Raw genomic sequence first — 22855 nt, 5'->3', positions numbered from 1 at the left:
AATATGAAATACATTGTTGAAGTTTTTGGCAAGTTCTCGATCCTCTTAAAATTTGTATCACCAATTTCTTTAATATTAAAGTCTCGAACTATAAGGAAAGCAGAAGCAACATAACTAATGCTCTCTTTTAAGTGATTAAAATAACCTTCATAAATATTTATTTAGCAAATTGGTGTTATATGCAAAACGTTCATAAATAGTATTTTTTGTTTCATAACGTATACCTATTGTTAGCAATTCACAATTATGCGGACTATACGTCACTTTATGAAAAGATATATGTTGTATGTCCTTTTAACCACTACAAGTACATCCCCACTTCCAGATTTACCTGAAGTTCTTTATTACTTCTAAACACACTATCTCTTATCAAATAATTCAGATGTCTCAATATCATTAGTCAAGAATGTTTCTCTTATGTCTAATAATAGTTGTTACTTAATATGCTTTCCAGAATGAAGTGGGTTTTAATTCTAAGACACCTAACATTTTGATAATACAATGTTAGTTTATTTTCATTTTCCATTTCGTATGTGAATAATTGCAAATATTAACAAAGTAAAGTGAAAGATAATAAAAATCAATACATGCATTAAAAATACAATAATAATAATAATGAGTTGATTTTGAGTTTAACGTCCCGTTCAGCAGCGAGGCTATATGAGACGTGGACCTACTGATTAACGTGGAATCCGAACCACATGAGCTCCCGCCGGGAATCGAACCCGGGACTCCCACGCCAAAGGCGCGTACGCTAACCGCTTAGCCACGGAGAAGCTCATAATAATAATAAGAGTAGAAGAGAATCATATAACAAAAGTACGGTGAACTAGCCTTGTCGTTTGAGTAAATCTTCCTAAGAAGAGATTACATAAATGGGACTTTGGTCACCTTTCCTAATTTTAAGTTTCTCACTATAATTTACTCACATATATTCATATTGCTTTCCATGCTGAAGCTGTTTGCCTTAGTAAATAGTCCTCTCTTGTTGGGGCCAAGGCTTAGTTGATATTGTATTGAATTGTTATTGATCATGCTTACATCAATTGTAAATAAGTTTATTTTTACTTCTATTCTTGAAAGAAATAACTATTTATGATGTCTTCGTTCAAACTTCACTATAATACCCGTTGTAGGTCGATTAATAAATTTCTTTAATATGTATCGTTAATTCTTTCGTCAACTACGTTACATTCTCTGATTCTAAATGTTTATACAGTTCACAAGATTATCTAGAATAACACAACACAGTTATACACTTTCAAATATATATTATTATCTTTCAACATATATCTCGTTTGTCACATTAAAATATTATACATTCAGAGTACACAAGATGGTTCTTCGTTACCTCTATCTTTTTTCAGTTACCATAACAACGACATTAAACAGATAAAAAATCGTCATAGCAACCAAATTAAGAAAACCTCTCGATAGAATACAAATATTTAAATTATTTCTTTCTTTTTTTCTTCTTAAGTGTTTGTGCCTTTAAAATAGCACTTTTACCCAAAAATATAAATACTTGGAAAGAATATACAAAATATACATTACCGTTGTATAGTGGCTCCCGAACTATGGGACTCCTTTACATTGATCACAATTAAAGAAAGAATGCTGGACCGCCATTTCATACTTTTTAAATAGCCTTCATACGTGTAAAATCACAATTCATAAAATAATATATTATTTTCCTTTTATCTCAATATTATTCTTATACTTATTTAACAATGAATTTCATTTTAATTCTATAAAATTATCGATGAGGACTTATTCAAAGAAATAGGATAAGTTTGTTGGTTGTTTTAGGTCCTAAAATAGATTCTCTAATTCGATGCCATTTATACTCACAATATAACATGTTTCACTTATTCGAACGTATTTAACAAACTTGATATACAATATTTGCATTTAATGCATAGATGTGATTGCATAGAATTCAGACGAAGTAAGAATTACAATGAAGTCAGAACAATGTTCAAAGTGAAACAAAACAAAAACCAATTAATATCACAAAAAGAATAATCGCACAATAAAGAATTGGTTACACTAATGATTAATCTGGAACTTCGATAATATCTATATTAATCTTAGATAAGACTTCCGAAGGAAGTAGGTTTTCAACTAATTGCATCCATTTATTTTTGGTATGCTATGACGGACGCCATAACTTTAGTTCGTCAATATTTCGTAAACCCAAAAGTTTACCAGTCTTTACATCATTTAATTCGAAAACCTTAGGTTAACTTGTCCAATACATAAATAAGGTCCAGCGTATAGATAACAGAACTTATAAATTCTCTTCAATGATGCAGTACTTGGAGGATGTAACCTTACAAAAACTAAATCATTGATTTGAATTTTGGATCTACCTGCCTGTTGATGTTCGATCTTTTGGTTTTTCCAAGAGAAATTTTCGTGTTCTACGAAGATGTACTATACTGACAAGGTGTGAATAATCCAATTCATCATACTCATTTAAGTTTGACATTAAAATGCTGTTCTGTGGTTTTTATTGAATCCATACATATGTTCCATTATGAATATTCGCCGGAGCATCTCCCGAGGTATCGCAAACGGAATAGTTTAAAAATTAGTTAATTTGCGTGATATACTTAATCCAATCGGTGTTCACTTCTTGCAACAGTGTCGAAATAACATCAAAATTTCGATGAACATTCTCAACGATAGAGCTGCTACAATGGTATGGAGTAACAAAATGTACTTTAATATTGGCATTATTCATCGCACGGATCAATACATTACTGCGAAATTGTCTACCGTTATCGCACAAAATAGGTTCAATCGGACCACAATGTGGTATGTACACATTCAAAATCGGATGCACAATTGCAGATGAAGTTGCATTTCGTAAAGGATACGCCAATAAATATCTTGTAAAAACATCCACGACAGTCAAAAGAAAAGTATCACCAGTAATTGCTCGAGGAAGAGGTCCATACAAGTCAATTGAAATGAAATAGTGAGGTCTTTCAGGCATGATTGACATCATTGGTTTATATATAGAGTGGAAATTATGCTTAGTTCTCATGCATTCCTCGCAACCATTAATATAACTTAATTTGCGTCCTAAGTGATTTCCAATAAAAATATTTACTAATTAGTGAATATACTTTCAAATATCCAAAATGACAAAAATCGTCATGATATGCTTTTAATATACGAGGCACCAATGTCGGAAGAATGCAAATTTTCTTTCTATTTTTAAATTTGAAATCTTTAATCAAAAGTACATCATTAGACATTTGATACAGTGAACTCCATTTACGAAGACAACCACAATCCTGAGGACAAGAAGTTAAATGGTACATAATTTTAGAATGATCTTCATAATTGTTTTGGCGTTCTTTCAATTCATCTAAGGATATTTTGGCTATGTCCTCTGTAAAAATTTTAAAGGCATTTATAGATAACACTCGGTGGTTATCGTCTGGAACAGTTTCATGTATTGGAAAGTTAATCTCAGAATTCCCATCACTATATTGTTGGTTGCTAACATTTAAAGGATTTGAAGCATTATCTTTTAAATTTAAATTACTGTTTTTATATTCTTGCGAATACATTGCTGGCGTGGCATTAAGCCGTTCCACGTCAGCCGAATCTAGTTTAAATTAGCAATGGCGAAATATTCGATTAGGTTGCATTGAATAGCACAGTCTTGAGTACAGTCCTGCGTGTTATTTACTTCAATAGTTCTGTGGTTTCTATTTTGAAAATTTCTGCGAACTAGGTAATTATTACGAAATCTGGTAGTTCGTGAGAAATTAGTTCGTTCATTTACATTATTTCTAAAACGATACTATTATTATTACTATTTCTTCTGAAGTTAAGTTTTGTCGTATTGTCGTTACGGGTAAATCTAAATTACCTCTCGTACTATGATTACAATCCTCTCTAACATGTATATTTCGAAGAGGTATATAGTTAGCTTGATTTCTATTACTATTACTTTGCAATCTAATCTGACTTTCATAATTTTGAATAATCATTATTAAATGATTGAAATTTATACATTGCGACGAAATCAATACTTGCTGAAGCTTAAACAGTAGCAATATTCTTATTGATGCGATAATACGTGGTTCCTGCTGGTAAGGATTGATTTGTTTCAAGTTATTATACGCTGAGATTTCAATATCGGTAAGGATTTTATCGACTTTTGGATCAAAACGTCAATTCCTTATTTGTGCATCCCTGTCTGCCAACATAAAGTCGTTCTCGAAATTAGTTTTTAAAATCGGTATAGTTACGCAAACTACCTCTAATTGCTTTGTACCATACAGAACAAGGTGGTAACAAAATATGCGGTAACATTTTAAGGAAATTGGCCTTATCTATGCCAATTAACTCGCATTCTTCCTCAAATTTCTCTAGAAAAGTACTCGCTGGGATGTCTTCTGATCTGCCACTAAATTTAGTTAATGACCTTATTTCACTGAATTTCATGCGATTATTATTATTATTACTAAAATACCTTAGATGTCGTTTTACGTGCGTGTGATTCCTGTGACGTGATATTTCTTCATTCTCAGTATTTGAGATGGTATCCTTCCTGTCAGAATAGACTTCGGATGAGTTGTTGTCTTCTTCGCAGTGTCTTGACTCAGGTCTCCTATGTTCATCATACACAACATTGAGGGCAGGATCAGGATCACAGTTGGCCGTACTGATTTCCTCCTTAATAGTATGAATCTCTTCTTGTGGTCTTCGAATTTGATTGGCATGTTCGTTGACTTGTGTTTCGACTACGTCAACAGTACTTCTCACCAATGCAAAGCTATGAATGATTTGTTCCATCCTAGTGTCAGTTATTTCCAATTTGGTATTTATCTGTTTCAATCTGGAATCCAACTGGTGTCGTAGTTGTTGTGTCACTTGTTCCAATCTGGTGTCCAATTTGGAATCCATTTGTTATCCTATTTGCTGAGCCACTTGTTCCAATCTGGTATCAAAGTTTTGTGTCACTCGTTTCAATTTGATATCCATCTGTTGTGTTACTTGTTCCAGTCTGAAATCCAAATTTTGTGATACTTGATCCAATCTAGAGTCCATCTGTTGGGTTATTTGTTCAAATCTGGAATCCAAATTTTGTGTCATGGAGTTCATCTGCTGTCCTAGCTGTCGTAAAGATCAATCACGTCCGATGAATTCTCAGTTGTTGGAATATTAATGTCTTCAACTCCGGCAATGGTATTCATTTTATCTCTTCGATATATTTTTTATTTTATTACGTAGTAAAATGTACTCCGTGTTGCTGAGATCGTTTACTAAACTTCTGACTAATCTCAAGGTTCTACGGTTTCGGCACCATAAAAATATGTAACGTAATTCTTTTGTCAACTACGTTACATTTCCTGATTCTAAATGTTTATAGAGTTCACAAGATTATCCAGAATAACACAACACAGGTATACACTTTCAAATATATATTATTATCTTTCAACATATATTTCGTTTGTCATATTAAAATATTATATATTCAGAATACACAAGATGGTTCTTCGTTATATCTATATTTTTCAGTTACAATAGCAAAGATATCAAACAGATAAACAAATCGTCATAGCAACCAAATTAAGAAAATCTCTCGATAGAATACAAATATTTAAATTATTTCTTTCTATTTTTTCTTCTTCTTAAGTGCTTGAGCTTTTAAAATAGCACTTTTGCCCGAAAATATAAACAATACTTGGAAAGAATATACAAAAATATACATTACCGTTGTAAATAGCAGTAGCGTAGCGTGATATTCCGAAAGGGGGATGCCAAAGTTAGTCATTTGTGCGATATAGTACTACTGCAAGCAGCAATACATAGCTATTCCGAATAGAAATATAGGGTTATACAAAATTTAGGAGGAAGCCCCCCTAATTGAAGGTCTAGTGGGGCATAGAGAAGCGAATGCGTGGATTACGTTAGAATTTAAAAACCAATTGTCTCAGCTCCTTCTTGCTACTACCGTTGTGATGAGAAAACTAGACCCCACTTTTGTATGAACATTGTTTCCAGTATCGTTCCCTTCATTTCTTTCTCGTGGGCGGCTTCTTTCTCCACATACCCCACGTCAATCTCGTTCTTTCAAATATATATATATATATATATATATATATATATATATATATATATATATATATATATATATATATATATCGTCCCTAGAAATTTGTCATCTTGGGTCCGGAACTCAGACGCCCGTTCGTGAATATGGGCCTGATTATATATATCATTTGAAGATGTAAATACAAAGCACTTAAACCAACTCTGGGGGCCTGTTTCTGTATCCAGATACTGAAGTCAAGAACGCAAATCTGTCTTCAACGTTCGTGGGATGGGTAAGACTGTTCCCATAATCCTTTCCTTTTTTAACGATGTTCAAAATATTTATGAAGTTGAAAAAATGCTGTGGAGGATTAGGGATGCAGAGTTGTCTATAACATCGGCAGGAGGGTACATTTTAAAGCTTATTGTGGGGGGAGGGGAGAAGAGACTCATATTACAGTAGATGAATCAGATTTCTGAGGTAAACCTGTTGTACTCGTATATTATATACCAAATGATGTAGATGAAATAGTGGTACATATCATTATTACAACTCAGTGCCGTAAGCACATTCTGAAATTTGAATATATGCGTAATAATAATTGACATGTTTCTACTTACGCATCCACAATGATCCACATTAAAATTTTAGGACATTTGTTTTATAACAATACAAATAATGCCTTCCCCAAAACTATGAAAGAAAATCAATCAGGCCTATATTTGGCGCAACAATACTCTTATCTGAGCAAAATTATGATTACCACAATAGCATTATAGGAATTGTTACAGGAATTAAACAAATAGTTGAAAATAGACTACTAATAATTAATGACAATGAAATATCAAAGAATACGATTCTTTTTTAAAAATGAAACAAGTCAAAGGACATCAGTTTCGTTTGAGGCAGTCGGATAGAAATCATCATCACAATCTCAAATCGGATTATTGGGGGGGGACAAGATTGTAAGGAACATGTTCCCCTTATGTCCCCGAGATTTGTGCCAGTGACTGAAGGGCCCTGGCACAATCTTTGCGACTGACGGGGAGTGGTGGCTCTCTTGTCCTACCAGATCAGTGATCGTAATTCTACAGAATGCTTTATATTTATGCCTGTGTCTTTGAGCTCCTTTACGATGAAGATTACAATTACGATACATTTAGTTGTGATTAAGGCATAACTATTTTAATACTACTATTTACATAACCGGCATGCTTCAAAAATGCGTTGAACTAACCATTTCCGTTCTTGTTCTATTTCCTTTATATTAGTGCTCGTACGTTCTGTTCAGAAACTATAGCTTAGTTCAAAATATATGCAGTTGGAAATACTTGAATATGCCAGCGTATATCTAAAGCAAATGTAGGGTTGCAAGGGATGAGGAGGAGAGAGAAGGGAAGTATTGCGCATGCGCATTCAACAGAAAGCAGACGAAAACCCCGATGCTTTCAGTAGGCCTGGAAGCCCAAGGAAAATAGCATACGACAGGAGGAAAGACAGAAAATGTGCATCTGAGCGACGCGCATGCGTAGGTTCCTCTTGTCAAAGTAAGTCGAGAGAGCGCGCCAGAAGATTGCAGTGGAAATAATTGTGATAATTACAAGCAAACAATTTATATATAATGAAATACGTACTTTTTCTTATTAACAGGGGATGCCGGGCATACCGGCGTTCTCTTACGCTACGCCGCTGGTAAATAGACGACAAGCATTCCCAATTATGGTTTCATCAATGTTAACATTTCAACCCTTTCAAACATTAATGACTATTTCAGGAATATTTTCTTGAGGAAATTTAGAAACTCCATACATTTCCAATATATCACACCTAGAATACTGTATAATGCCAACACACTTCATTTTTAACTCCACGATTTGTTTTTTTAAAACTTATTTCCACTTGTCAAACTTTCAATTACTACCTACTGTTTTTCAGTTAAGTGTTAGTGATTGGTAAGCAAAGTTTGATTACTGTACACCACTTTGTAACAAATCTAAGGTTTTAACCTAAATCGCATTCCAGTTCACAAAATTTTTTGAAGATTATTAATTTCAGACTTCATATCAAGTAACAATTTGAAAATATCCTTCAGTGAGAGGACAGACTCGGCTGATATTTCAAACTCCTTCATACTATCCTGCCATTTATTCAAACATCTACCACAGCACCAGTGATGATTTTGAGATTTAATAAAACTTTGTACAACTATCGACATCCGTTTCGTCCATTTTCACACATCGAGAGTGCATCCAGTTATTACAGTCCATACGTGGTAGACCTAATTTACCTTTTATGTCTAGTCTCGGCATTGGTTAAGTACACTCTGAACAAACGAACACGCATGACAACAATCGATATCTCGAATCACTGAACGACTCCGCGGATTAAGGTTTACTGATATGACAACCCTGTTCAGTAATGTAAACAAGAGCATAAGCGATTTATAATTGTTAAGTATTGTGGTATTATGTACTTATTGATATAATATATTAACAACTACTGTATGTTCACAGTCACTTCCATACATTACACATCTCTGTAATTACCACTTTACACTCACTTTTAGCCAAAATTTCGGACCATGTGTAAAGTAGGTTATCCAGCACCCATGCCAATGTTGTCAAAGAAACTCAACAGAAAAATGTATATAGGATGTCCTAAAAGTCCCCTGGCATAGGGTAATTGTTATTAGCAGTTACAACAAAATGTAAGAGGAAAACCTATCTTCAAATATGATGTTTTCAATCTAAAGTGAAGAAAATTTTTAAATCGGAGGAGCCATTTGGGCTGTATACTCTTTATGCGCCCAATGTGAAATGAAAATGCACGTTGCCATTTAGACTCTACCTGAACCCACAACATAAGTGAATGAAGTTACTGTCTTTTACACTAACGTGTCGATAGCCTACCCCCATTTCAAACATGCCCCCATTCACGATACTCTTACAAAATTTATCCACCTCCCGCACCGCCCTCCCTTCCCCAGCCCCTCTATTAATTTCATGAGGTTTATTTCTTGAAATTACTCCTCAAACAATCAATAAATTAAATTTGTTAATATTTTCTTAACCAATTTTTACAATCTAATTTGCGTAATGATCACGCTTTATTATTTTTTTTAAAAAAAATTAGGTCAATTAGTATCTAATAACTTTAGTACCCGTGTTATTTTTAAATCTTGTCCACTGTTTATGTTTTACTAAAAAATCAGTAATTTTGGGTTTTCTGTAAATTGAAAGAGGAAATTTTGTTTGAGTATGTATGTTATATAAAACACATCAAAATTAAGCCTACAACTTAAAAAATTCAACATTAACTATTTGGTCTAGGAATTAATTCGTGCGGGTGGACAAGAGATGGCGCAACGAACGGAGCGTCCCACAGTTCCGTGTATCCACACATGTGTTGCAAACCCCTGTCATCGCGTATCGTTCGTAGTATAGGGCAATGGATTAAAGCGTCAACAACACCAGTTTGTAGTTAAGTGAACATGGCGCAATTTGTGCCTGATAAAGTGTTTTTGCGGGGTGTCCTGCTGCATTACTTTAACATGCAGAAAAGTGCGACTGAAAGTCATCGTATTTTGGTGGAAGTGTATGGTGACCATGCTCTAGCTGAGCAAACGTGTCAGAAGTGGTTTGCACGGTTTAGAAGTGGTGATTTCGGCTTGGCAGACCAAGAGCGAGCTGGACAGCCAAAAAAAATCAAGACGAAGAATTGACAGCATTGCTCGAGCAGGATTCGTGTCAAACGCAGGAACAACTTGCAGCAGCATTAGGCGTTGATCAAACAACAGTCTCCAAACGCTTGAAAGCCATGGGAATGATTCAAAAGATGTCACATTGGGTTCCACATGAATTGAAAGACAGAGACGTTGAAAGACGAAAAACCATTTGCGAATTGCTGCTTCAACGACAGAGCAGAAAGGGGTTTCTGCATCGAATTATTACGGGTGATGAGAAGTGGATCCATTACGAGAACCCTAAACGAAAAAAGGCTTGGGTGAAACCAGGTGAACCAGGTCCATCACAACCAAAACGAGATATTCACTGTGCAAAGGTTATGCTGTGCATATGGTGGGATATGAAAGGTGTGATGTACTATGAGCTGCTGCAACCGGGTGAAACTATGAATGGAGAACGTTATCGACGACAATTAATGCGTTTGAAGCAAGCTCTGGCCAGAACACGACCAGAATGGGAGAACAGACATGATAAACTTATTGTTCAACATGATAACGCCCGCACACATGTCGCAAAACCGGTCAAAACCTATTTAGAAAATGTCGGATGGGAAGTTTTACCCCACCCGCCGTATTCACCAGACGTTGCTCCTTCGGACTACTACTTGTTCGATTGCATGAACAACGATTTGATTGGACAGCGGTTTACTTCTTCAGAAGATATCGAAACATGGGTCTCTGACTGGATCGCTTCCAAGGATGAGGACTTTTTTCGCCACGGAATCCGTACATTGCCTGACAGATGGGCGAAAGTGGTGGCTAGCGATGGACAATATTTTTCTTAAGGTATTTATGTATTTTGTGTTTGTAGTACAGCTTCAATGTGTGCGTACCAACCGCACGAATTAATTCCTAGACCAAATACAAAATAGGATGTAAAATAAGTCCCTCATTAAAAAGAACTTAACTTATCCTTTTATAAATATTTCAGGTAACCTTTAAGTTTGAGGGTTGTGATTGTGTACATCAACCAGGCGAAGTATCAGTCGATAAATATGGAGCATTGATAAACATTTTAAATTCCAAATTCATGTGTTGCTACGGAATATCTTTCCCATGAAAAGGAACAGTACCTGTAATCAGAACCCAACACTACTGAAGCAATATGTAAACTCTCTCTTCCAAGACAATCTTAATTAATATTTTAATTATTGTTAACTTTTTTAATGCTTAAAACTAATGTAATACAGTAGTTAACAAAAAACAAATTGTAACTATCTTTTAAAATACGAAATGTAATCCACAATATATTGTTTACTTAAAAATGTTGATAAAATAATACAGAATTTCTGTACATAAATAAACATATTAATATTGCAACTTTTTGCAAATACTGTATTATTATGTATAAAACCGATGTATATTTTAATTAATATTTGTTAAATAAAACAAGAAAAGAAAACATTTATGTGATTCAGAAACTTAACTTATTTGCTGTAACAAACACGATTCTACAAGACTAACAAGTCAATGGCATGGTATATTTTATTAAAATACTCATAAAAATGGTTTTACTTTAACGAACGGCTTTCTGTAACACTATCACCAATTGCGATTTTTAAAGAAGAAACTTATGCAATCAGTCAACCTAAATAGGATACCGTCGGCTGAGATTAAATACCGCGTAAGTAACATTTCACTCATTTTACAGGAAAGACAAAAACTGTTTTAAAACTAGCTTTAGCCCCATTATACACGCTATTACTTTGAGGTAATAACAGACATTTGTCGTGATATAGGTGTACTACTTAACTAGATTGTGCGCCATTCTAAACTAATTCTAATGGTATCAAAAACTAAAATTTGCCAAAATTGGAGAGACACGGTGTTGAATCTCAGATGACAATACATGAGGCGCCTGCAATCAAAATCCGCCATATCCATTTCGCTTGTTATTATTATTAGGTATTCTGCCTTTCGGCAGGTCCTGGGACTAATGAGGATTTTTTTCAATTTTTAGATTTTGGCCTGGAAATGTTTCTTCCACTTTTGTCGATCTTCAGCTTCCTCTTTTAATTCGGAATATTTTCTCCTATCTTTCAAATCATCGATCAGCTGTGTTCTTCTTCTTCCTATTCCTCACTTCCCTTCCATCTTTCCTTCTATGGCGGTGTGTCCATTTCGCTTAGTTTCGAATAATCTCACAAAACGTGCAGTGAAGCTCCATATACACGCGTACAAAGTTTCATATTTGAACTAGTTTTTTTAGTATGAAATATTAAGCTTTTAAACAAAATTCTGTTTCCACGGAATTCCTTTAAATCAAATATATAACAAGCGATATATAACGTAATTTCAGTTTAAAAAATGGATTTGGCGGCTTTTAATACGAGGCTCCTCACATATAATGTATTTGAAGCCGCAGTGGCTCACAAGTAGAGTGCTTATCTCTGAAACATGGTACCCCTGGTTCGATGTCACCTTCCGCCAAGTCTGCTTTGTGTTGAATAAAGAAGAACTTGTGTGAGTTTTTTACTTTCCATTTTTCATCATCATAATCACCGTCCCCCTTAGCCTTGGAGCATAATCGTGGGACGTTAGACTGTGCCTAATGTTTTCAGCCGAAATAATTTCTGCATATATAACATGTGAATTTCTTTCCGAAATAGTACGAAAATTATTCGTCGTATTTAGCTAGAAATTGCTCTGTGTTACCCTATCTTCATAATTCATGTTCATTTCTTAATTTTTACAATAGGTTTCATAGTTCATTATCATTAATATCACCGATATTTTCAATAAAGAAATATGGCAGCGCAGGCGAGATCACATACACACAGATGCAGTTGCTGGCTTTGTGGCTTTCCCTTTCCTGTTAATGGAGGATGCAGACAATTTCTTTTAACATAGAACTTATTATTCTTGACAGATTCTTACAGGGTTAGTGAGGAAAAGTATCAACTTGCGCACTAGCGTCTCTGGGATGTAAAATTCGGGGGGGGGGGGCGGTCAAAGAAAGTGATTTAAATCGTACTACCTAGCCCAACCTGTTTATTATGTTGGATTTCCTTTGTGATCTTTCTGCTTACCTTCACGGACCCCCTAAGGTATAACTCAGTTATAATCGTTTCACAGCCTGAATATTATATTCCGAATAAATATAATAATAATTATTATTTATATGATATTCTGTCGTTAGTAAATAAATTAAATTATAATAAAATATTTAATATTTTGTACTTCAAAATATTGGGGGGACGCGTCCCCCTCGTGCCCCCCGCCAGAGACGCCCATGAACTTGCGAAATAAGAGATTATTATGCACCTAACAATGTGAAGATTGCATCTTTGAGGGATGTATGTATGTAAACAATTAAAACATTATGTAAGTGATACTAAAACTTCTGAAGGACGAGTCTTTAAGGCATTCCCCTCAACATCATATATGTTTTTACTCCAGTCAAATGACGCAATGACTTTTGAAAACGTTGAAAATGTTCAAAGCTTCCTTTTACTATCATATTGCGAACACACAATGGAATAATTTCGAAGACTGCTGTCAGTATGTACCACAAAATTGACATTATTGTCTAACTTTTAACAAAAATTGTCACAAAATGATTCTTTCAATTTAGCTTATCCCTAATCATGTGGGAACGGTGTTCCTGTGAAGGTGGAATCAATTCAGCGTAATGATACATCAGTTTACTATAAAATAAAAAAAAGAGAGAGAAAAATGCGATTTAATCCCTTACAACTTTCAGCTTTTCGTCTACTTTTATAGATTCAATAGGTTCTTCATCAATAAAATATTTCCATTTTTAAATGGACACCTTAAGTATTTGATTTTAGTTTGGAACAAGGTTGTTTTTTTATTGAAACTGTCGGAACTCATTTTCTAAACCTTTTAAACACCTCTTCCATTAATTTCTTATGCGTTTCAAAATCTCGTGAAAATTAATATATCATCAAAAATATTTCTAATTTATCCCCCAAAAGCTAATCTACCTCTTTGGTATCATACTACTTTATATAGATATACATACACATATACAAAGTATTTTTGTGAGAACAATTTATAAAAAAAAATGTAGACACTAGCATTATCTATTACTGTACTACTTTCTAAATACAGTGAAACCTCTACTAACGGACACCTCCATTAACGGACACATTTTGTAATCCCCAAACACTGCAATAGGGAAAAACATATTGGCAAACCTCTCTAAAGCGGACACTCTCTAGTACGGATACGGACAGTCTTTTCTGTCTTTTATAGGTATTATTTACCTCCGTATTACGGACACTTTCTCTAGAAACAAGTTTAAACGTATAATAAAAATTAATTTTCCATATATGTCACCAAGGAAGCAATGTGACATTTAGTTTCCTCAACTGTCTGCTCAGCGATCCAGATGAAGCGCCTCTGTTTAGCAATACTCTCATGTATTTTGCATGCTTCCCACTCCCATCCAAGCTATTTTAGACACAAAAGTGATTGACAGTTGCCCGACGTTTGGGACGACATGTTATGCTACTGTCTCTCTGGAATCTCTGATCAAGTAGAAGACAAGTTTGGTGTTTTTTGCCCGCGGTTATGCATATTGTCTCAAAAAATACTTCTGGACTGCAATTAACCAACAAATTAAAGCGACATACTGAAAACGTAGTAAGTAGTGATAAGTGTAAAGTGCTGAGAACTATAGCATCTTATTTCAATGTTGTGCCTCGAACATAGAGTATTGGATGGCGGAGGGTAATGCAGGTATCGTAACATTTTGGTAATATTCGTAAATACATGATTCATGCAAAAATACTTTTTTATCTAATTACATATCACCTTGATTACTAATTTACGTAAGAAAATATTGAAACCTCTTTAAGGCGGACACCTCTCTATAGTGGACAATTTTTGATTCCCCACGGCTGTCCGCTTTAGAGAGGTTTCACTGTATTATGAGGGGCGTCCAATAAGTCATTTACCTAGACAGGAAGGAATGTAGATAGGCTCATTTGCTTATCACTGTTTTCGACGTAGTCCCCATAGAAGTCGATGTACCGTCGCCACTTTGTAGGTTGAGAATAATTCCCAGGGAAAAAATATTCTTTGTTATGACCTGCCAAACACTGAGAAACTGTGTGTTGGATGTTTTTGTCCGACAAAAATCGTTGTCCCCGCATATATTTATTTATTTATTTATTTATTCAACACAACAGGCTCCAGGCCCAGTTACAGTGTTGTTCCTTACAAATACATTTACCCTTAGTTATATATACATTTGTAAAAAGGTTATATATTTATATCTTTTCATTATCACATATTTTAAAGCTATTCTTGTGTACTGTCTCCGACATTACAAAATGTATCTATAACAGTTATCCTTTCAATTGCATTGTAGGAAGCACTCATTCTACATATAGGAAACTTAGCGAGAATATTTGTTCTTGCCTTTCTGCAGTAAAATGTGCTGCTATTTCCTACACGGGTTTTACGTGATGGGACATGCAATTGAACCTTCTAAGTAAAATTGGGACAGTCAATTTTACCATGTAGTAATTTGTCTAAAAATAAAATATCTGTATATCCTCTCCGTTGTTTCAACGTGTTCATATTGAAGTTTTGTACTATTTCTGAATACGACTCGTATTTTGGATGCATGCCAGTTTTTCTATAGGCAAGTAATCTCAAGAATTTTGATTTTATTCTTTCAATCATATCTATGTGTTTTTGTGTTTTTGGTGTCCAAGACAGAGTCGCATATTCTAATTGCGATCTCACAAAACAAAAGTAGAGTTTCATTAACGTAGCATCGTTTTGAAACTCCTTACCTATTCTCATAACAAAGCTAAGATTTCTGTATAAATTATTAACAATTGTTTCAATATGATGAGTAAAACTTAATTTAGGATCGAATAGCACTCCTAGATCTTTAATTAAAGTAGGTGTCTCTAAAAATAGTTCCTTCAATAGAATAGTCATATTTAACACTTTCCGGATCCAGGGTTTTTGGGCTATTTTTTAGACTTTCAGTCAAACAGCTACTGCATCGTCACTATTTATCCTAGGATCATGGTTCATACCTCATTCTCTTCAGAATAGAGCTGGCTTTCAAATGGTACCACTTGCATGCTCATATCATATACAAGGAGCGGGAAAAATAATGTCAAAGGGAAAATTTTGGAGGGAATTTTTTTTCCTCGCACTTTGGGCCTCTCTGGAGCGGCCCGGTGTGAACGTAGCCATCTAAAAAAATCTGATAAATAGTACTTGGTATACTGAATGTGTGTGCCAAACGTCAAGTTTCTATCCTGAATACCAAGGGCGGGAGAAATTTTATCAGGAATTCCTACCATGCCCCAAATTACCGTAAAACACCATGATCTCAGGTAAAAAATTTCCTGAGACATCCCTAATTACCCTAGGGTCATGTTTCGCCCATCATTCTCTTCAGAATAGAACTGCCTTTCAGGCAGTATGACTCACGTGTCTCCATCATGTATCTAAGGCGGGAAAATGAGGGGAAAAGTGTTTTTTGGGGTAAAAATATCCTTTTTTCAACTTTTAGCCCCCTGAACCCCCCTGTTTTATCGCAGAGATCTGAAAAAATCTGGTAAATACTACTCGGTGGGCTAAATGTTTATGCACAATTCCAATTTTCCAGGTGCAAAAGTAAGCCCGCCAAAAAAAAAAAAAATATACCGACAATGTCCCATATTCCCGTATACAGATGGAAATTTTTAAACATTCCCTGAGACATACCTAATTACCCTAGGGTCATGTTTCGCCTATCATTCTCTTCAAAATAGAACTGCCTTTCAGGCGGTACCATTCACTTGTCCCCATCATGTATCCAGGGATCCAGGTTTTGTCTCCTGTCACCAGTTGAATCAGGAATTTGTCCATTGTTCGCGGTGTCGCAACAAACATTCGCTACGCGGCGTAACAGAAACAATCTGCTCACAGCCACTGCATTGTGCCGACTGACCTCAAATTGCGCAGCGTTCCTGTCTAGGTAGATAACTTATTGGACACTCCTCGTAGTTTTCTTTTATTCTATTCAATAGTCATGAAGAGCATTAAAATTAACACATGGGCTGAAAAGTCCCGGGCCTAACAAAGAAAACACCGTTTTTTTGGTTCAAAATTAGCTTTATTCATCAACGTAATCTCCATGAAGAGCAACGCAATCAGTCCAGCGCCGCTCTAACATTTCAATACCACTTTTGTAGAACGATTTATCTTTTGCCTCAAAATAGGCCTCAGTTGCAGCGATAACCTCTTCATTCGTGCGAAATTTCTTACCGGCGAGCATTTTTTTCAGGTCTGCGAACAGCCAGTAGTCGCTGGGAGCCAAATCTGGCGAATACGGTGGATGTGGGAGCAATTCGAAGTTCAATTCATGTAGTTTTGCCATTGTTTTGATTGACTTGTGACACGGTGCGTTGTCTTGATGATACAAAAGTTTTTTCTTTGCCATATGCGGTCGTTTCTTTGCAATTTCGGCCTTCAAACGCTCCAATAACGCTATATAATAGTCACTGTTAATGGTATGTCCTTTCTCAAGATAGTCGATGAATATTACACCACGCACATCCCAAAATACCGAGGCCATAACCTTGCCAGCCGATTGTTGTGCTTTCGGGCGCTTTGGACGAGGTTCACCAGTTGCTGTCCACTCAGATGCCGATCGTTTTGATTCCGGAGTGAAGTGATGGATCCATGTTTCATCCATGGTCACATATCGACGCAAAAAGTCCGGTTTGTTACGTTTAAACATGGTCAAACACTGCTCAGAAGCATCAACACGTTCTTGTTTTTGGTCAACAGTGAGCAAACGCGGCACCCACTTTGAACAGAGCTTTCTCATAGTCAAATGCTCATGCAATATAAAGCCAACACGTTCTTTTGATATCTTTACGATGTCAGCTAACTCACGCACCTTCACTTTTCGATCATTCAAAACAAGTTTGTGGATTTTTTTTTATGTTTTCTGATGTTACTGCCTCATTTGGACGTCCACTGCGTTCTGCATCATCGGTGTCTCTACGACCACGTTTGAAATCAGCAAACCAACGTTTTATTGTTATTTCTGATGGAGCGGAGTCCCCATAACACTTTTCAAGCCATTGCTTCGCTTGAACGGTATTTTTTCCCATCAAGAAGCAGTGTAAAATTAAAACACGAAATTGTTTTTGATCCATTGTTTTGAAACTAACACAAGTAGGGTCACTCTTAGCACAATAACTCACAGACGAATGAATAGAATATCATGAAATTCTCACAGCTGTCTTGTGAAGGTTAGTATTCACTGAAAACAAGGTGACTGCAATACAACTAGCGCCATCTATGTGTTAGGCCCGGGACTTTTCAGCCCATGTGTTAAAACGTAATTTCTTTCCTTTTTTCATTTTGTTACTGATAATTGCAGGTATCGTATGTTTTCGAAGGATGCCGATTTGTCCATCACCCAAACGAAATACCTTTCAACGAAAAATGGTTACAAGATATTATAAATTGTAAAATGAAGATTTTCCCCAGGCTTTTGTTCTAAATATTTTATTCGAACTTATTTCATAATTTTATATATTTTATAATACTGTTTTCTTTATTGGAAATGATCTCTAACAATTCTATAATCAGTTAAGATAAACTAACGGAGCTTAATTCATTTCTTAGATAATCTGAGTCGAAAATATATTCTGAAGTGTTCCCATTTTGTATTTAGATTTAAAGTTTAAATAAATGTAAATTGAAAAGTGAACAAATAAAGAGTGGTGAATTCAACAATGTGTTTCTTATTGTACGTATACATACATTGCTTAAGAGGCCCCATCACGGCGAAATTAAAATACCGCTAATTTTACAGTAATTATATATCTTCAAATAGATAAAAGATAATCGAAAAGTGGAACAAGAGCTCGCTAGACAATATTATTTTATATGAGATACCGTTATCACTGCTCTCGATTTAGAAAATCGGCCATTTAGAAATCGGCATTTTTTTCGTGTGTTTAAATGGCTGCCAACGGAAAGCTACTAAGAGCAAGGATGTTATAAAATAGAGGATCTGCCCTTACAACAAGATCTTGAAGCCATACGTCATAGTTTCGCCCACCTCTACTTTGTCCACTGCGCCCAATAAGATCGCAATGTTTTCAGCCAAAAATCATGGTGGAAATTAAACTAGCCAATCAGATGATGGCGGAAACGAGAGTGGCCAATCCAACGTGCCGATGCTCGGTTGTTTTTTAGCTTCATTGATTTAATAGGATGAAAATACATATGGACAGATCCTCTATTTTATAACATCCTTGACTAGGAGGCTCTTGTTCCACATTTCCATCATCCTTTATCTATTTGAAGATATCACATAATTATAATTACTGTAAAGTTAGCGGTATTTTAATTTCGTCCTCTTAATATGTAGCAAAGACGTAAGGGACCTTTTGAGTTCACACCAACTAAAGATGATTTCCACGTACATTCATACCACCAACGTCATTTCAAGTTTTGTTTGAAGGGAAAGAGTAGCAAAGTCTCAAATGCATTATATTAGGGGCTGCGGTGGCTCAGTGGCAGTGCGTTCACATCTGGTGCATGCGGTGCCTGGTTCGATGCCAGCTCACGCCAAGTTAACTTTGTTGTGGACAAACACCGTGTGCGTAATTTTCTTGTGGTTCTCCCGTTTCCTCCCACTTTCTTCATTCCACCATTTCATTCATTTCTCATCATCACTGTCCCCTTTAGCCTAACCGGCATAACCGTGGAACGTTAAACTCAAAGATTTCATTTCATTTTCATTATGATATTATTGTTTAAAATACATAAATATAATACAGATGAGAATTATGCTGATTTCCACCTCTTGCCATTGATTCACACAATGTGTAATACACCACACTAGACTATAGAAAGATATATATATATATATATATATATATATATATATATATATATATATATATATATATATATATATATATATATATATATATATATATATATATATATATATACAGTAGCGGATCCAGGATATGATCAAGGAAGGTGTTAAACCATAGTTTACGGCTTTATAAAATAGTAATAATAAACTTTTCACCAGAGAATATACACTTGTTTATTAAAAACTGAATTACAGTGTAACGGTTTCGACAACTTAACGTTGTCTTCATCAGACTCTAACTGAAAGAGATATCATAGAGCATATATATATTTATACTAAAAGTGAAAGTAATCAAATTCCTTGTGTGCATGGCAAGCCACCTGAGTCGTACTTCCCCGGGCGTCATCTGTCGGCCACCTGCCCTGACCTAACTACCCTCCACCCCTTGTTTATCTTTTTCAGACATCTGTAACACACCTGTTGTTTATACTTGACCAATTGTCTTAAAACCTTCTCTTAATCTTCCTTTGATGCCTATTAGATATAAATAACAGACTATACTATATGCAACTGATTATAAATACAGCAATATAAAAATATATATAGACATAAAAATAAACTATAAAATATAACAATACATAAAACTTTATATAAGTATAACTATATACAATATTAAACTATAATAATATTTAATATATGAGCATAAATTACATACAAGTATGTTCAATCTTGTTCTTTTACTTCAATTTGTTCCTATAATTTATCCCATAGATCATGTATTAATAGTCCACTTGTCCAGTTCATTATTTTGTCACTTTTCTCTTTCTTTATCCTTCGTGCTTCCTTCCATTTCCTTATCATTGGTCTACTCTCCCTCTCTAACCCCTCTACACCTTTCAAATCTATATCATGCCCCGTTTCTTTAACATGTTTATATATGGCATTATTTACTTTCTTAAGTCTCACATCATCCCTATCTTGTTTAATTCTCTCCGTAAGTTTTTCCTCTGTTTCCCGTATGTATATCATATCATAGGAAATGGAATTGGAGATGAACAACACTATAAACTTCCTGGACATAGCTATAAAGAGAAAAGATGGACGATTTACAAGATGGTATAAGAAAGAATGTGCGGCAGGAGTTTACTGTCACGAAAGGAGTGATGTGGATTACCGCACCAAGAGAAACTGCATAAGGAATATGGAGAGAAGAATAGAAGAAATAGATACTGAAGAAGAGGAAAAGAAGGAGGACATAGAGAAATTCCACAACCTACTACAGCAGAAAGGGTACAACAAAGAGAAGTTAAGGAACAATAGAATTGAAGAGGAAAGAAGGAAAGGAAGGAAAAAGGAGAGAAAGGAAGAGGAGGAGAACAAATGGCACAGAATAGAGAGCATCGGGGAGAAGACAGAAGACAGTATTTGAGAAATTTCGAATAAAATAGTGAGTTTTGCAAAACCCGTGTAACGTGGGTTCCTGTCACCACGGCATGGCGCGTCCTGAGGTTGCGGATCGAGGAGAAGGCCTCTAGATATAGAGGTTAGCTGCGAATATACTGAATAAGCAGTCGCGGACAGCCGACTAGGAGTGGTCCTCCTGCTTGGGGGTTTGAGTAGGGCTAACAACCTCATCCTGTAAAAAAAAGCACTTGTTCAGAAATATTCACAAAAGCCTCGGACAAGGACTGATACCTTGGCAAGACCTCAATAAAAGAAAATGGACATGAGATTTGGAACATGGAATATTAGGAGTCTTTATAGGGCAGGCGCGTTAAAATCCGTAACGAGTGAGTTAGAGAAATACAGGATGGACGTAGTAGGAGTTCACGAAGCTAGGTGGGATGGGAATGGATCTGTGAACTCCGGAAATTTTACGTTCTTTTACGGGGAAGGAAAAAAATCACCAGTAGGAAACAGGGTTTTTCGTTCATAAACTCATATTACCACCACTTAAACGGTTTGAATTTGTTACTGACAGACTTTATTTTATTACTCTTAAGGGACGATGGTGTGATGTTATTGTTTTAAATGTACATGCCCCAACTGAAGATAAGGATGACGATATAAAAGTTTTTACGAAGAAGTGGAACGGATATTTGACCAACTCCCGCGATACCATATGAAAATTCTATTAGGGGATTTCAATGCGAAGGTAGGACGAGAGGATATTTTCAAACCGATTATAGGGAACGAAAGTCTGCATAAGGAAAGTAATGACAACGGTGTTAGACTCGTGAACTTTGCAACATCCAAAAACCTAATCGTGAAGAGTACAAAATTCCCGCATCGCGACATTCATAAATACACTTGGACATCACCAGACGGGAAAACACATAATCAAATTGATCACGTTTTAGTAGATAGAAGAAGACAATCTAGCATAATTGATGTCCGGTCGTTTAGAGGGGCTGATTGTGACACTGACCACTACCTGGTAGTAGCGATAATACGAGAGAGGTTATCGTTGAATAAAGGTAATATTCATTGTCCGAAAACGGAGAGATTCAATTTAAAAAAATTACAAGAGAGCCAGGTAAGAGAGAAATACCAGATTGAAGTTTCGAATAGATTCTCGGCTTTAGAAGATTCGGAGTGCACTAGTGTTGAGGATACCTGGTTTGAAATTAGAGATAGCATTAAAATTTCAGCAAAACAAAATTTGGGAAACGAAGAAATACGTAGGAACAAACCATGGTTCGACCAGGAATGCATAAAACTAGCAGAGAAGAGAAAATAGGCAAAATTACGCTGGCTACAAAATCTGAATGAAATAACTACATAAAATTTCGCAGATATCAGGCTTGAAACTTCCAAAACTTTTAGAAGAAAGAAACGCGATTTTCTGAAAGCTAAAATTAAGGAACTTGAAGATAATAGTAAAAATAAAAACGTTCGGGACATCTATAAGGAAATCAATGAATTTAAGAAAGACTATCAACCTCGTGCTTATATATTAAAGAAATCTGACGGTACAGTTCTCACTGACACAGATAACATCTTAAATGGATGGAAAGAATTCTTTGACGATTTGCTTAACACGCAACCAAAAACTAGTGTGCGTGGAGAAAAGGAGATACACACGGCAGAACCGTATATTCCAGAACCCAACCGAATAGAAGTAGAAACCGCTATAAAGAAATTAAAGAAACACAAATCTCCGGGTGTAGATGAAATTCCGGCTGAGTTAATTTTAGCTGGAGGCGAAAAATTGTGGAACAAGATACAC

The 22855-nt window shown here is 35.4% G+C and overlaps 2 protein-coding genes across 3 annotated transcripts in view; one reads left to right on the top strand and one right to left on the bottom strand.

Annotated features, from left to right (window-relative positions):
* The window catches only part of LOC145683644 (uncharacterized), a 58685-nt gene extending 40170 nt beyond the window's left edge, over positions 1-18515 (top strand). Inside the window, exon 3 of one of the 2 annotated variants that reach the window (XM_081754987.1) lies at positions 18172-18515. In XM_081754987.1, coding sequence (XP_081611113.1) covers positions 18172-18294 — 123 coding nt within the window. In that variant the 3' untranslated portion in view covers positions 18295-18515. Of the gene's footprint in view, positions 1-10734; positions 11176-18171 lie in introns of those variants that run through there. The other variant, XM_081754991.1, reaches the window with a different exon arrangement.
* Positions 1-22855, bottom strand: part of LOC145683671 (1-acyl-sn-glycerol-3-phosphate acyltransferase alpha-like) — a 368125-nt gene that overhangs the window by 177209 nt on the left and 168061 nt on the right. The window lies entirely within an intron of this gene.

The sequence above is a fragment of the Thermobia domestica genome, chromosome 1 (genome assembly GCF_964235325.1).
Source record: "Thermobia domestica chromosome 1, izTheDome1.hap1.1, whole genome shotgun sequence".
NCBI classification, from domain to species: Eukaryota; Metazoa; Arthropoda; class Insecta; order Zygentoma; family Lepismatidae; genus Thermobia; species Thermobia domestica.
This window is presented reverse-complemented; position numbering and strand designations above follow the sequence as displayed.